The sequence below is a fragment of the Tachypleus tridentatus genome, chromosome 13 (assembly GCF_004210375.1).
Source record: "Tachypleus tridentatus isolate NWPU-2018 chromosome 13, ASM421037v1, whole genome shotgun sequence".
NCBI lineage: Eukaryota > Metazoa > Arthropoda > Merostomata > Xiphosura > Limulidae > Tachypleus > Tachypleus tridentatus.
The window spans coordinates 23,428,297-23,444,996 of NC_134837.1; the positions used below are offsets into that span (position 1 = coordinate 23,428,297).

At 32.0% G+C, this 16,700-nt stretch overlaps 2 protein-coding genes across 5 annotated transcripts in view; both read right to left on the reverse strand.

Annotated features, from left to right (window-relative positions):
• LOC143239403 (protein turtle-like) overlaps nt 1–16,700 on the reverse strand; it is a 666,407-nt gene that overhangs the window by 165,223 nt on the left and 484,484 nt on the right. The gene's annotated exons all lie outside the window — the stretch shown is intronic.
• LOC143239503 (synaptogenesis protein syg-2-like) overlaps nt 1–16,700 on the reverse strand; it is a 264,478-nt gene that overhangs the window by 82,939 nt on the left and 164,839 nt on the right. For both annotated transcript variants that reach the window (XM_076480635.1, XM_076480636.1), the window contains exon 4: nt 4,327–4,662. In XM_076480635.1, coding sequence (XP_076336750.1) covers nt 4,327–4,662 — 336 coding nt within the window. The remainder of the gene's footprint in view (nt 1–4,326; nt 4,663–16,700) is intronic.

The window sequence follows — 16,700 nt, forward strand, 5'->3', positions numbered from 1 at the left end:
GCATGTGATACTAATATATTACAACTCTCCTATTGAATGTATACGTGTGATACTAACATATTGCAACACTCCTGTTGAATGTATACGTGTGATACTAACATATTGCAACTCTCCTATTGAATGTATACGTGTGATACTAGCATATTACAACTCTCCTATTGAAAGTATACGTGTGATACTAACATATTACAACTCTCCTATTGAAAGTATACGTGTGATACTAACATATTACAACTCTCCTATTGAAAGTATACGTGTGATACTAACATATTACAACTCTCCTATTGAATGTATACGTATGATACTAGCATATTACAACTCTCCTATTGAAAGTATACGTGTGATACTAACATATTACAACTCTCCTATTGAAAGTATACGTGTGATACTAACATATTACAACTCTCCTATTGAATGTATACGTGTGATACAAACATATTACAACTCTCCTATTTTAATTTTACATTTTCATGAAAGTAAACTAAAATTAGCCAAAATGTATTCTGATTCATAGTGATTCTATTAAAAGATGGGCCTAAACTAACATGTCTCAAAATACTTAAACTAATCAATTTTCAATGTGGAAAATCTAAAAATATAACATACAATATCCGCATATTACAGATAAAACAAAATAACCTTCAAAGTGGAAAAACAAAACAAAAAACACGAGCACCAGAACAGTCAATTGTGTCAATAATTGAATACAATGTTAAATTACGTTACAATTAGTGTAAATAAAAAAACAGGTCAACTAGTTATAATATCAAATCAAATGATACAAAAACAAAACAAACAGAAAAGTCTCAACTGAGCTTTCTATAACTTAACTCAAAATCAGTTTATAATGATGAAAATAAAATAAAATTGTTAAAGTTTTATAATGTAGTGTCCTGTAATGTAGTGTTGAATTACGCATATAATAAAATAAAATTGTTAAAGTTTTATAATGTAGTGTCCTGTAATGTAGTGTTGAATTACGCATATAATAAAATAAAATTGTTAAAGTTTTATAATGTAGTGTCCTGTAATGTAGTGTTGAATTACGCATATAATAAAATAAAATTGTTAAAGTTTTATAATGTAGTGTCCTGTAATGTAGTGTTGAATTACGCATATAATAAAATACATCTCAATACATCCAGTGGAGTCAAACTAAATATTTAAACTGGTCAAATACAAAAAGAAAATATTTTAAATAAACAATAACTCGAATCATTACTTACTATAAACAACTGTGTTCACACACAAAGCAACAGCTATCTTAAAACCTAACAATTAGTAACTTTCAAACAAATTTGTACAAACTACAAAACAAAGTGGCAAACAAAATAAAGCAGCTTATGGAAAGAACTTACAATGAAATATACAAGAACGTAAACTCAAATATAGAATTACATGTAAAAATAATATCTATTTATATGTGGTAAAAATCATTGAGATCCGGTTACTTGATGGTTGAAAGATTTTTTTTCAGGCAGTGACAGACTATTGGCTGTCGGCCAATAACTGTTTTTTTTTTTGCTTTTTAAACGTCCATATTGAGTACGTTTACCTTCTGGGTGATTCAGTGCTGGATGACTTTATAGCGCTTTTTTCCTTGAAATCGTCCATTTTGAGTATAACTGTTCATATTAACAACTAAAGAGAAACACCTATGGTCTACTGGTGAAAAGTACAATCCCACTAGTACTACGGATAGGTGGTTTCATTAGTGCCTCCTTGGAAGTTCGGAGAAACTTTAGTGTTAAAGCTAGGTTCCTGTGTAGCAGATGATAATACTCCATTCATGTAGTTAGTAGCCTCGTGGGAGAACTCTATATCGACTGACTCTTCAGTTTTGAGAACAGTTCCCTATGCTTGTGATCTTGCTAATGGTGTGCCAACAATTTGGTTCAACCTTAAGTTTGTGACCTTGCTGGTGGTGTACCAACATTTCGGTTGAATGTTACTTTTGCATCGCACAATCTCAGTTCTGCAGTCCACTAAATATTTAGATTTATCCTATAGGCTCTTACTAGGACTACTAGATGCACGTTTTTATTTGTTAAAAAACTGGATGACATTGGTTGGTTTACTTCTTTTTTACATGTGTAATAGTCGTCTGGAAGTAAATGCGTGTGCGAATAATATCCTTTAATTCAAATCCAAGCTCTATAATCATTGAGTTTCTCAATAATTCTTAGTTGTTAGATTCTTATAAATGATATACAAGTAGTTGTCCGAGCTCTCTGAAATTTGACCTTTTCATTTGTTAGTGAATGGAACGTTAACTTCGACAGAAGTGAACTGTTTAAAAGTCCAAGTTTCATTTTAAAGTAAAGCCAGGTAAAATGTAAACACAATTCCACCATTGGTGTGCATCAGAAAAAGAACAACATATCAGAGAAGAGTACAGTAATAACATACTATTTTGATCATAGTCAACACGTGGTAAAACAGTGCTACCCTCCACCTTTGAATTTTCACAGGTTAGACTGGGCAAACGATATTTAACAGTAACCCTGGCTGCTAATAATCACATTGCACTTCTTACAGTGCTACAGAATCAAAACTTGAACTTGCTGTCAAGAGCTTAACAAATGATTTCACGATATTGTAATGGTCAAGCACTTGTTGGAATTTGTGACTACAACAGACAGTATTAAGTGACGGCACTTCGTTTTAAACACTTTACATGACACAGTTCAGAACTACGATAAGCTGACACCAGCTAGCTCAAGTTTTCAATCTACCCAAAGTGATATAAATAAAGGTTAAGACCAAATGATGGGATATTTTAAGCATAGACAAATATTAGAAAAGGTTATTCTTGATATTTTTAAAGCAAAGACACGTTGGGCTATTCGCAAGGAACTGAACCCCGGATTTTAACCTTGTAACTCCATAGACTTACCGCTGTTGTACCATGGAGGTGATACGAGGACAAAGAATTATTAAACTTTAGTGTTTTACCATAGCAACAGTTGATGAAATACCAAAGAACATCTGCGGACTGAAGTATTGTTTTCTCAGGAATAATGTAAGAAACACATACCCCACTAGTGGCACAGCGGTTTGTCTGCGGACTGAAGTATTGTTTTCTCAAAAATAATGTAAGAAACACATACCCCACTAGTGGCACAGCGGTTTGTCTGCGGACTTACAACTCTAAAATTCGAGTTTCGACACCAGTGGTGGGTAGAAACAGATAGCCCATTTTGTAGCGTTGTGATTAATTAGGCCCGGCATGGCCAAGCGTGTTAAGGAGTGCGACTCATAATCTGAGGGTCGCGGGTTCGCATCCCCGTCGCACCAAACATGTTCGCCCTTTTAGCCTTGGGGGCGTTATAATGTGACAGTCAATCTCACTATTCGTTGGTAAAAGAGTAGCCCAAGAGTTGGCGGTGGGTGGTGATGACTAGCTGCCTTCCCTCTAGTCTTACACTGCTAAATTAGGGACGGCTAGCACAGATAGCCCTCGAGTAGCTTTGTGCGAAATTCACAAACAAACAAACAAACAATTGTGATTAATTACAAACATATAAGAAACACCACCAAAACAATAATTACAGAGTTTGCGGCAGTTCTATATTCCCACTTTGATAACCTTCCAACAATAGTCTGGAAGCACACTAAAACCAAACGGATCAGTGATAAGACAAAACTTGTCTTTATTAGCAATAACTATACCTGAAAAACCCCAGAGTTATGTTTATGAACAAGCAATAAATATTAAAATACATACAATACCTAATCAAATTACATGAAATGATAGATATTACTAAAATACAAACATAAATAACCTCACTTTACTTCCAAGCAGCATCAAGACACACAAAGTATTATTACATATGTTTTCACTATTTTCCAAGCTGCATGCGGATACACACACTGTTTTACCTAGCCTTTTAAAGTGTATACAATAAAAACAAATATAAGAGTATAAAAAGTAATGTAGCGTGTAATACCAGTAAATTAAGACAAACATAAAATTATATATATATATATATATATCAGGGGCGTAGCTCTCTATAAGCAAAAACACAGATGGGCGGATTCAGATGTTTTCTTTTTTTCAGTATTTAATTTCATCACACTAATCTTTATCAACTCAATACTGAATATAGTGAATCAAACGTGTAAAAAAATTATATAGCGTAACCTGTAAAGTGCCTGCAAAATACTAAAAGCAGATCTTTGGCGTCTAGAAAGATCCTTAAAGGCCCTCTGCTCTGGACGGCTACACATCGTTGATGTTCCAACTACGCCCCTGTATATATTTCACCTACTTTTACTACTGTATAGACATCTTCTCATATGTGTTTAACTTTTTCTTAGACCTACCGATTACTTTCAAGTCGATGACCCTGTGGATTGTTCGAGCCCACCGATAGTCCACACGACAGCGGTACTCCCCATCATCTGTTTCTTTCACTGGGTCTATGGTTAAAATGGCAGGGTGAACTACGAGATTAAAAGATGCTCTTAACCCTAACGTGTCTGAAGAAAAATGTTCAGCCTTTTCCAAAGGCCCGTGTCTGGAGTCAACAGTAAATATCGGGGCGTTTATATCTGACTTGTACCACAAAATAAGAGATACCGAGTCGTCACCAGTAGGCTTGCGAATGTCACAAGGAAGTTCAACTTGACGCCCAACCATAACTTCAATGATAAACGGATCTACAGTGAAATGTTAAACAATTATATCATAGAAATTATTTATATATATATATATCAGCACTGAAAATATACTACTGGAGCGAGTGCATTCGTAATAGTTTGTATTTAGGTAAGAACTTATTTTATTTTTATATCAAGTGTAAATACAACTATCGGTGGAAAGTATTATTTCGTCATTTCCCTTCACATCTTTTACAACAACATAACAACACGAAATTGTTATAACAGTTTGCAGGAATGATTCTTCTGTAAAGTTTGGTGGCAGGTTTTTGTTTACGTGACATTTTTTTATATTGACACTTATAACTTCACTATTAATCAGAAGACAGTGAACAGTAAACCCATGATTTAAAAATACATACAAATATGCTAATTTAGCAAAATGCACCACCAAAAACAGTGAGCGTCAGCCATGTAAATGGATCATTAAAAAATAACCATTATTAGGATTCATTTTTTATCGGATGATTGTACTATTACATTTTATCGATTGTTCGCAACTGCACTTTTCTAATAGAAAGCTATATCTCTTATTCCTATTATTTATATAAAAACTAAATAACAGTTGAAGCAAAACAATGAATTTTAGATCCACTACCTTTGCTGTCTCTCACTAAGAAGTCATGTATAGTGTATCCAGAATGACAGATTGTAGCTTAGCTTTCGGTATTTATCCCACAGAAATATTTCTAAATTTCAGTCTTAAAATTCGCAACTAAAATTGTTCTTGTTATGCAAGTTGCCGACTGTAGTTTAAACTGTATTGTAATTTGAGTTTTTTTTTATCTGAACTGGATTTCGAAAGTCAGTTTGCAGTTATTGTAACATAGCACAATTATCTAAAATCAAAAATAAATAAGTTATTTCATAGTTTCTATGGATATCTAGATAAATTTGTTTACATTTAAGAATTTGATATTTTTGTGTAATGTTAGAATAGTCACTAATTATAATTTTGGTTCCGACAATTAAGGGCTTTACAATTCAAGACTGATCGAAAGTCAGAACCGCTATAACTGGAAGTTGATCTAGCTACCTTTGCAAGGTTTGCTACGAAATTTCTGTGATGCATTTATTTTTTTAATTAGGACGTTTATGAGTTAATTTTGAAAATAAAACAGGATATTTTAAATATACAACGTGATCGTCAAAATGTCTTTAAAATCCCTCCTTTTACTTCTGGATGTTGTTTTGTATTACATAGAATACAACTTACTAGACGTATTTATTTTTAAAAAAATCATTACATTTGTCAAAAAGAATAATAACAGAAGATTTCTATGACTCTTTGAAACTTGTTATTCCATAACTTTATGACAGAGTAGTATTCATCACAGGAAGTGGTTCATGGGAGTAGTATTCATTACAGGAACTGGTTCATGGGAGTAGTATTCATTACAGGAAGTGGTTCATGGGAGTAGTATTCATTACAGGAACAAGTTCATGGGAGTAGTATTCATTACAGGAACTGGTTCATGGGAGTAGTATTCATCACAGGAAGTGGTTCATGGGAGTAGTATTCATTACAGGAACAAGTTCATGGGAGTAGTATTCATTACAGGAACTGGTTCATAGGAGTAGTATTCATTACAGGAACAGGTTCATGGGAGTAGTATTCATTACAGGAACTGGTTTATGAGAGTAGTATTCATTACAAGAACTGGTTCAGGACAGAGTAGTATTCATTACAGGGGCTGGTTCATTCATATGAGTTAAATGATAAAAACAAAACATTTTAACAACAAATTATTATATCCACCACCGTTTTTATATACTTAATGTCTATTAAAATACTGTTCATAAGAATTTAATACTTAAAAACTATTTTGGTCGTTGAAGTTTAAAACTACAAAACGGATATTCAAATTAACAAACTTGGCAACTGAAACACTCTATATACTTAGTTTAATAACTGACACATTTTAAATATTTAATTTAATAACTGAAACATTTTAAATACTTAGTTTAATAACTGAAACATTTTAAATACTAAATTTAATAACTGAAACATTTTAAATACTAAGTTTAATAACTGAAACATTTTAAACATTTAATTTAATAACTGAAACATTTTAAATACTTAGTTTAATTACTGAAACATTTTAAATACTTAGCTTAATAACTGAAACATTTTAAATATTTAATTTAATAACTGAAACATTTTAAATACTTAGTTTAATAACTGAAACATTTTAAACACTAAGTTTAATAACTGAAACATTTTAAATACTTAGTTTAATAATTGAAACATTTTAAATACTTAGTTTAATAACTGAAACATTTTAAATACTAAGTTTAATAACTGAAACATTTTAAATACTAAGCTTAATAACTGAAACATTTTACATATTTAATTTAATAACTAAACATTTTAAATACTTAGTTTAATAACTGAAACATTTTAAATACTTAGTTTAATAGCTGAAACATTTTAAATACTAAGTTTAATAACTGAAACATTTATATACTAAACTTAAGAACTGAAAGTAAGTATACTAAAGGATAAAATTTAATTGTAATATTCACCATAGCAACGTTTAATGCCATTTGATGCCAAAAATAAACTATAAAGTAACAAGGTTTCAAATATGACTTCATAGTAGACTAAAAGCTGGTGGATTTTTCATTTATCCTTACATTTAGTGTATAGTTCACTAAACAAGAGAGACTTTTGCTGTCAAAGCCTTGAAGCATCTTAGTTGTACAGAGCCAGAAGCAAGAAGTGAAGCGCTAAACCATTTTATATCTGTCGTTATTGATTCGTTTGAAAGTTAGAGAAAATGGAACGGTAATTGCATGGTTCATACTAGTACATATGTCATGTCAGAACATATTTTATTTAAAACAGAGAAGTGAACAAAACATGCATTTTTTCAAAATATGCGAGATTTTAACGTAACCTAATATGAGAAAATGTAAGAAGATTAGTCGAGTTTTTCAAATTTTAAATAACAGGGTCACAGTTATAACATTAATGATTGAAACATGAAACTGAATATTATTCTTTGTTGCCAAGATACTAAGTTTTAGCTTTACTCTGACGTTAGCTTCTCAAAAAAAATGTTCTACCACAAAATGCATCTCAGTCATTTTTCTCGATATGTCTATCAACGTAAAAAATCTTCTTTGTAAGGAAATATAATTTTTTTTCTTTTGAATTCCACAATAGTGAATGTTTCTAAATCTAGCTTTATGGTTACAGAACTACCTTGTTTGTAATGCTAATAAACTCGTAAGGTTGATGCTTCTGTTTAAACCTGCTTTGCATAAAAATATCGAATTACAATATAGTTTGATGTTTTTATTCACAGTCTGAACAATTGTTTGTTTTTTTAATTTTATCTAAAGATGTTTGCTCCACAACAACATATATATTATATGACTAGGTTCTGGTGATACTTGAATAAAACTTTTATAGAGGTAGAACTGCTCTATCTCTGCGTTGTAATTGAATCAACTCAAAATATTCAATTTACCTTTCGTGTACGTAAGAGTTTCGAAGGTAATCGATAGATTCAGTTTTGATAAACATTTTTTATCTTTTGTGTAAAATAATCTCATGCATACTTGAGAAAAACAATATTTAATTTTCAGTACGTTTGTAGTCTTTCGTTGGATATAAAACGTTAATAGTTTTTCAGTAATGTTATAAAGTGTTGAAGCAAACTCGGTATACAACATGATGAATTTTGATTTTAATAGGATGACGTTTCGAGCTAGCTCTACGATCTGATGAAAAGCGCGAGGTCAAAACGCTATACTCTTGAAATAAAAATACACAAAAACGTGACAATTGTTTAACCTGTTGATTTATTTCTATATCTTTGTCGCCTATGCAGTTAACTGTATATTCCTCTGGATAACATAATAGAATTTTTAATAATAACTTTGAAAAAATAATTTAGTCTTCTTTTTTGCGGATTACAGTAAATATTTTAACATAATTTTAATAAAACATTCTGAATGTATGTGATTTGTACAATGCAGCACATAAAACTAACTAACGTTATACATAAGATCTTGTATGTGGACATTTTTTTTAAGAACGAAGTTTCATGTTCTCGGTTTGGTTTGGTTTGTTTTAAATTTCGCGCAAAGCGACTCGAGGGCTATCTACGCTAGCCGTCCCTAATTTAGCAGTGTAAGACTAGAAGGAAGGCAGCTAGTCATCACTACCCACCGCCAACTCTTGGGTTACCCTTTTACCAACGAATAGTAGGATTGAATCACACATTGCAACGTCCTCATGGCTGAGAGGACGAACATATTTCGTGTGACAGGACTTTCGAACTCGCGGATTACGAGTGGAATACCTTAACCACCTGGCCATGCCAGGCCTAATAATCTTAAATGGTAAATAAAGTTCAATAATCGAAGCTGATTGATTTGAACTTGAAGAAATATATTTTTCGCAAAAAATGAGTTTTGATTAAGTTCAATATTAAGAAAAGTAAGTTGGATAATTAATCAACACAAGTTTAATATGTGTGCTTTCTTATAGCAAAGCCATATCGGGCTATCTGCTAACCCCCCGAGGGGACCCCTGGTTTTAGGATAGTAATTCCGTAGATTTACCGCTGTACTAGCGGGGTGCAATTTAATATGTATTCACTTACATGAATCTTTTACACTGGTGTGAAGTGGAAAAAAAATTGATGTTCAGCGAAACTGTATTACACACGAAGTTAAAAAATAAATATGTAAGTATGATTGTTTTAGATTATTTGTAGAAGGTTATAAAAAGTATGCCTTCGTACAATCGTACCTACTTTTAAACTAATAGACTAAATGGTAGTCAATAGCTAATTCTTGGACTACCGTGTTGAACTGAGCATTGAAACACGATCGTCTCTCGTTTAACATACCACCGACCCCAAAGTGTAATAATTCAAGAATGATCCCCTCAAATCATCAATCTTCGAATCCACAATCTAATCATGCTAAACACTAAGTCATCTCTGGCTATATTAAGGGTAATATTTTGGTGTTGTTTCTTTAAAAGTAAAAAAAAAACAATTGTTAATGATCTATAATTAATATATATGGATTAAAAGTGATTATTTCAAAAATATTCTTAACCTATGGACACACTCGTTTGATGGACAGAGTTTGATGAGTCTCGCGTAATGTAGCAACTCGTGTCACAGCATGAGTAAACAAACCCAGGAAATTCGTTAACACAGTGCGATGCCGTAATCTGTAAGCCATGTTTTCAGATTTCATGGAATAATGTGAATAGGAACGTCACTACTAATAAATTCCTGTCAAAAGTAAACTTCTTTCCTAATTTACAGTAATAACTAAACTTTAGGCACAAAAGCTGTCGCAAACGTGATGTAATATGCCTCAACTAAATAGGTATAGATTAATAAAAAAGCTTGAAATTTGGAACATACATGGTAACACGTAAACAAACTTTACGTAATTAACATCTTTCATGTAACCATGGAAATATATGAAAATTAATGCTTTTAAAGGTTTCTAAGAACAATGCCCCAACTCTTGAATGCATTTGACGTAAAACTGTAACTAAAGCAATATGTATTTTATTTATGACACGTTTACGTTAATTAAATATAAAAGATAAAACATGGAGAGAGACAATACAAAATTTGGTATGTGAAAATAACATTTACACATTCATAAGAACTTAGTTATTGTTATATTTTTGCTTCCGTAAAATATATATATATAGGGTCAAATTATTGTCATCATTTGAAATCCTAAAAATGGCCCCGATGCACATCATAATTCATAGTTTTACTGATATATTCCTTTTCTAAATTTCATAATTATTACACTTTTCGGTCAAAATTGACATATAGACATGCCATGAACTATTAATGAAAATCTCATATTTATATATTTTATTGTTAAATTTGCATGAAAATTATAATGATTGTTGCCAATAATTAATTAGTAAGCACAATCCATATCTCAAACAGCTATTGCCCTAAAATTGTACAAAGAATAAATAAACTTTACAGTGTATCTTTCTGCCACTTTGACATTTTCAAAATCACAAGAACTAGCATGCGATCCTATGATAATTATCACCTTTGTGTTTTTATCCTCACTTTTTAACAAAATTCATACACTTGACTGACTACTGTAGCTGATTGACAAACAGTGTTATTTACTCAGGAACTGAATACGTTTTTATATGCAATATTTCAAATGAAACTCTATAATTTCATGTTTCGTTCTTACAATGCTCACTTATTCTAATTCACAATGTCTTCGACTTTCACACAGTGATGTACCCAACAGAAATGAATTAATGTCAAGATATTTGTGAAAACTTAGACAACCTTGTTTTTGGTATTAAGTATATCCAGTTTGTTTTAACTAGACATACAGGGTGTATTACAAAGAAGTATACAGCTTGTCTTAAAAAGCAACGTACAACTTATTTTATAGACAGCTATACAGCTTGAATTCATTAAATATCAATTTCCAATTTCCAGTGCAGTCAACAAAAGCCATATGTACAGTATTTGCTTTTTCTTCTGTTTTCCGCATCATGTCATCTATCATCTAAATAGAAGATCAAGCATTCCAAGTCCAGAATTCACTTCGAACCAGTCTCGTTCTTACTCCTATCCATTACTGTGTATTTGTTTCATAAAGGGTGTGCCATACTGATTACTTGGTAGCCCATAGTTTTTACATTATTATCGAAAGATTGCTTCTATCGACACAATCAGTTGTTTAATTTGTAATAAACTGATGCATACCTTTATTTTGATTCATACTTAATAAGATTAAGATTAATACTTAATATAAATATTTGTTTGATTATGCTTCCATTTAATCCTGCTTTTCCTCACTAGCTTAGCCCGGCATAGCCAGGTGGTTAAGGCCCTCGATTCCCAGTCCGATGGTCGCGGGTTCGAATCCCCGTTACACCAAACATGCTCGCCCTTTCAGCCGTGCGGGCGTTATAATGTGACGGTCAATCCCACAATTCGTTGGTAAAAGAGTAGCCCAAGAGTTGGCGGTGGGTAGTGATAACTAGCTGCCTTCCCTCTAGTCTTATGCTGCTAAATTAGAATGGCTAGCGCAGATTGCCCCCGTGTAGCTTTGCGTGAAATTCTTACTAGCTTACTCGGAATAGACAGTAGGGCGGCTCCCCTCTAGTTTTCACACTTAATCAAATATCCTGTCTTAAACAATTCCCTTCACGACAACCTTTTCTTCTAAACTTTCTATTGCTATTCCTGGGACCGTCTTTAGGAACTTTGCAGGGGGTCTCACTGCTACAGACTGTTTTTTTTTCTTTCTTGGTTTTCTTCTCTTGTGATTTTTCTTGTGTCTATAGTTTCTATTACTGCAATTTTTTTTGTTCATGGATCCATTCTACTTTTCCGTTTTTCAAAACTTTTTTATGACTTTTGTAATTTCTCCTGTGGCAACGTTCCAAATATCTATAGTTTTTATTTTTTCATCTTGTTCATAAATCCATTAATGTTTTCCATTTTTCAACTTTTTTATAGCTTTTATAATTTTTCCTGCAGTGGTGTTCCCTATACCCATAGTTTCTATTATTTCACCTTGTTCATAAATCCATTCTATTTTTCCATTTTTGAATTTCTTTATTGTTTTTATAATTTCTCTGCGGTGGTGTTCCCTCTATTCACAGTTTCTATAAGTTCATTTTCTTTTTCATGATTCCATTCTGTTAGTATTTTTCTATACGATATTTTTCTCAAAGTGCTCTTTCCATTTAGCTTTATACCATTTTCCTTACTTAAGAGTAGAGTTTGTGAAGCATCCCCGCTAAACGTCTTCGTTTTTATCTTTTATCTTCTGCTTTTATCTTCAGTCTTCTGCTATTTGTGCTGTATTATCAGCTCATATAAAATAATCATCATATCAAATTTTTTCTGTCTCTGTGCTTATATCCTTGTCTTCAATTCTACTGAATTATTTCTTATTTAGCCTCTTATTTTATTTCGTTCTTGTTTTAACTGCCAACACCATTCTCTTATTCAATCTTTATTTTCATTTTTCAACTTTTACTGTTTTGTTATAACTTTCTTTGAATGTTCTCCATCTTTCTACAGCAGTATTTTTATTTTGCTACAGTTTCTTCTGCACTATCTAATACCTCAAATCTATATTTTAGCTCAAATGTGAGTTACTGCTTTACCTCTTTTAGTTTCGATTTATCTATATCTTAAACTGAACTGTTCCTTCTCCAGCACTACATACACACTTCAAATTCAAGTTCGATATCTCTTGGAAGTGATTACTTCCTACATCTGTTTTTTGTACCTTTTTATATCAAAAGGTATTTATTTTACGTAACTTGATAATTTATATATTTATCGAAATAAGGCAATGGAAAATATCAAAAAAACTCTGATTTATTTGGTTCAATCTGTACTGAAACTTTATTAGCGGAGACAATCCCGAATGAAATAATTACGTTTAAAATATATGTATTACTAAATTACGAGTAGGAGGTACAGCAATTACCGATTTTAAAATGCATTACTTGAGCTTATGTTTTAAGGTTTTAAAACGTTACGTGTGCACTAATAATTTTCATAAAAAAAGGAATATCTGCGTTAGTTGTTCCAAATTTTGAACTGACAGACTAGAAGAAAAGCAACTAGCCAACAGCATTTACCGTCAACTTTCGGATTACTCCAACTGAATAGTGGGATTTGATTGTTTTTCTCATAACACACCCTCAGTCCCAACATGTGGAACGCTTTTACGTGTGAACCAAAAACCTTCATGTTTCCATTTGGTTAAACTAACCATTAGGACACGCATAGCCGTTTTCATAAAATTATTTTTAATCGATGGATTTATTTGTTATAAAAATATCATGAAATTTTAGAAACTATATCGTACTATCACATTTTATGATTCTATGCATTGTAAATTTTATATTTTAAGTTATTTTTGAACAATGTTAAATTCTGAGCCCACAATTTAAATTAAACATACGTGATCAGTATATTTCAAAGGTATTTCCCCCCCAGTGACACAGCGTTATGTCTGTGGACTTACAACACTGAAAGACGGGTTTCGATACATGTGGTGCACAGGGTATAGATAGCCCTTCGTGTAGTTTTGTGCTTAATTACAAACAATAACTAAAGATATTGTATATTATTTTACCGTAAGTTCATCATGTCTTTTACTTTAATGTCGGTGTAAATTCATAAATTATATAATTTCATCTCACTTTATCTCTCTGTTATGTTATTGATTTTTCGTCAAGGTTACTTTATGTATGGCTTTCACATCCGTTTCACTTAAACTTTGTTAGTGAGCTATTAAGGATGGAGAACAGATACAATATCATTAAATTTTGTTTGTGACTATTTTGGTAACACAGCACCTGTATAAACAGCTTTTATGTACAACATCATGGTGGTTGGAGTGCAAATATCATGAACTGTCTTTTCACCCACAATGGACCATTTTTAATAAATATCTTTATATCATTTATTTGAGCAGCTTTTCCCGTAACTGTTTAGAGGCAATAAAAGTTGATAAGGCGAGCTGAATATAGTGTGCATGACCACCATCATATGTTTATGTTTAGATTTAAGAACATGGAAAACAAGGGTATACATTTGAGATGCCTCGAAACAAGAGACTATTATTTCCAATGTTGTAATCTCCACGGTGGTTTTATTTATTTCAAACATGTTACTATATTGTTTCTTTCACGTGTTTATAACACCTATTTTTGTGAAATAAATGCTTATATGTGATGGTGCAGCTGCTTATGGTATCAACGCTTTATATATAGTTTACATTCTTATGATGAGCATTAGTATTTTTGGCGTGAAATAATTGCATGGAATGGATTCTGTTGACACTTCGTTGACTGAAGCCGTAATGCTACTGTGATATTTTGTAATCTGTGACTTATTGGCTATAATTTTTAACAATAAAGAAACAACAATGCAGTCTGCTCGTGTTAACGTGATGTATTAAATTAAGTCAAATGTATATACAAATGTTCATTACGCTGTTGGTTATCAGTATTGTATTGAGAGCTTTAAATAATTGCCTTTTTTCGTCAAAGAGCAATTGGCTTTAGAATACAATTGGCGAAACAATTCATTGTTCTCTCATTTGTTATTACAATACAGTCTGTGATAAGTTCACTTAGAAATCGCTACTCTATGCTTTTGTATTGCTAAACTCACAATTACTCACTTTAAATTTAAATAATAATCTTTCGACGCGTATTTACACTCTGACAAAAGTCTGAAACATTCTAGGTAAAAGTAGATATTCTGATGCAATATAATCAATGAGGTACCGCACGTGAAACGGCTAATGCACAGTGGCACCAGTATCGTTGAGGTTCCAGCACTGAAACAGCATGCTTCGCAATTCATCACTTGGTCAGTGAATAACCTTGTTCGAGTAATACATGAATTTCATTTGTTTTCCTGATATTTATTTCACTAATTCCACCAAAATTAACGATAAAGGTGAAAATTGAAATTTGAATGTATATAATTAAAACGGAATTTACACGCAGTGGAGCTGAAACTATTGGCAGAAAAGCTGGTTTGATCAACAGGCAAACAAACTAACATATGTAATAATACTATTACTGTGATGCATGAAAACAAGCTTAGTTTCAATATGTCAGAAAAAACCTTGTTCTTAACTGCTGAACAAAACAATATAATTGTAGTTGTTCAATGAAAGTAATTATAATGAATAACGTTTGTTCATACTTAATCATGTATTTGTCATTATTACTGACAGTTTATAAACCTACGGCTAGGATAGTTTCCTCGAGTGTGTAAACTACTGGCTAGTTGAAGCGCTTTATCCTTTTCAGTGCTGAGTTGGTTCTTCTTATGGACTGTGGTGCGATTGTCTTGAACCAGTATAATACACTCGGTATGAAACTTGGTTTTATTTGTCTAAACTGGAGAGAAGGCCTAAACAATTATAATATTTACTGACAATCACTGTCCAGTCCGACTACAGATTTTAGCACACAGGGTAAAAATGACTGAAACATCAGTCTTTACCAAGTATCATGCAATACGTTATCCTAGTCGTAGGTCTTTAAACATTATGTTGTAAATTAAGTTTAGTGATGTGGGACGTATTGGGAAGAGTGTATTTTGAATATAGAATTTTAAAACCTAACTCAACATAAAGTTTATAAAATGGGAATAATTTTAAACACATTTCTGAATGAATAACAGAACTATTGAATACGTTATTGAGCACAGACCTATTACAACTAATTATAGATAAATAAACGTCAATCACAAAGTTGTCATAACAAACATCTTTCTTCGGTTTCCACTGGTCCCCTCTGAATGCACAAAGTCACTTTATAGACAATTCTAGATTTTAAATCAACGAATAGCCACCTCTATTACAACGTCCAGGCAGACAACGAGCCGGTTGAGACAATTTTTAAATGTTATATTCATGAATGAAACATTAAAAACAGAAACCACGAGAACGTGACGAGACAAAAAATGTGAATAATTTAAATAATGACTGCATCGCTACTTGCGCTCTCTGGTGGTATAATTAGTGTGTTTTCTTATTTAAATAAAGGTATAAATTCAAGAAGTTCTAGTAACGTGACACACAACAATATTATAATCTCTAACTCATAGCAATTGAATGTACACGTTACGTAACTTATGATTCGTAAACAATTACTTGAACAAACTTGCCATAAACTCTCATTTCTGAAAATAACTAAATATTGACACTCGCACGAAATAAACTATCGAAAATACAACGCCCACATTAAACGTTTGACCAAAAGATCATTTCTTACCTAGAGGTAGGAAAAGGTCTGAATTAATCCTGACCTTCCCAGGTCACGCAAAAAGATCAAAATACCGATCCGGACAAAACGTAATAAACTTAAACTGAAACAGTCATGTTTATAGCTACACGTGGTTTTGAGCACAAGTAAACTTCACTGTTCTACGGAAACAAAATTATAAAGTGAATGCAGGTTTCAGATTTAAGTATTTTTGTAGGTTTTATTTACGTATAAGGAAGTTGCTGAAAAT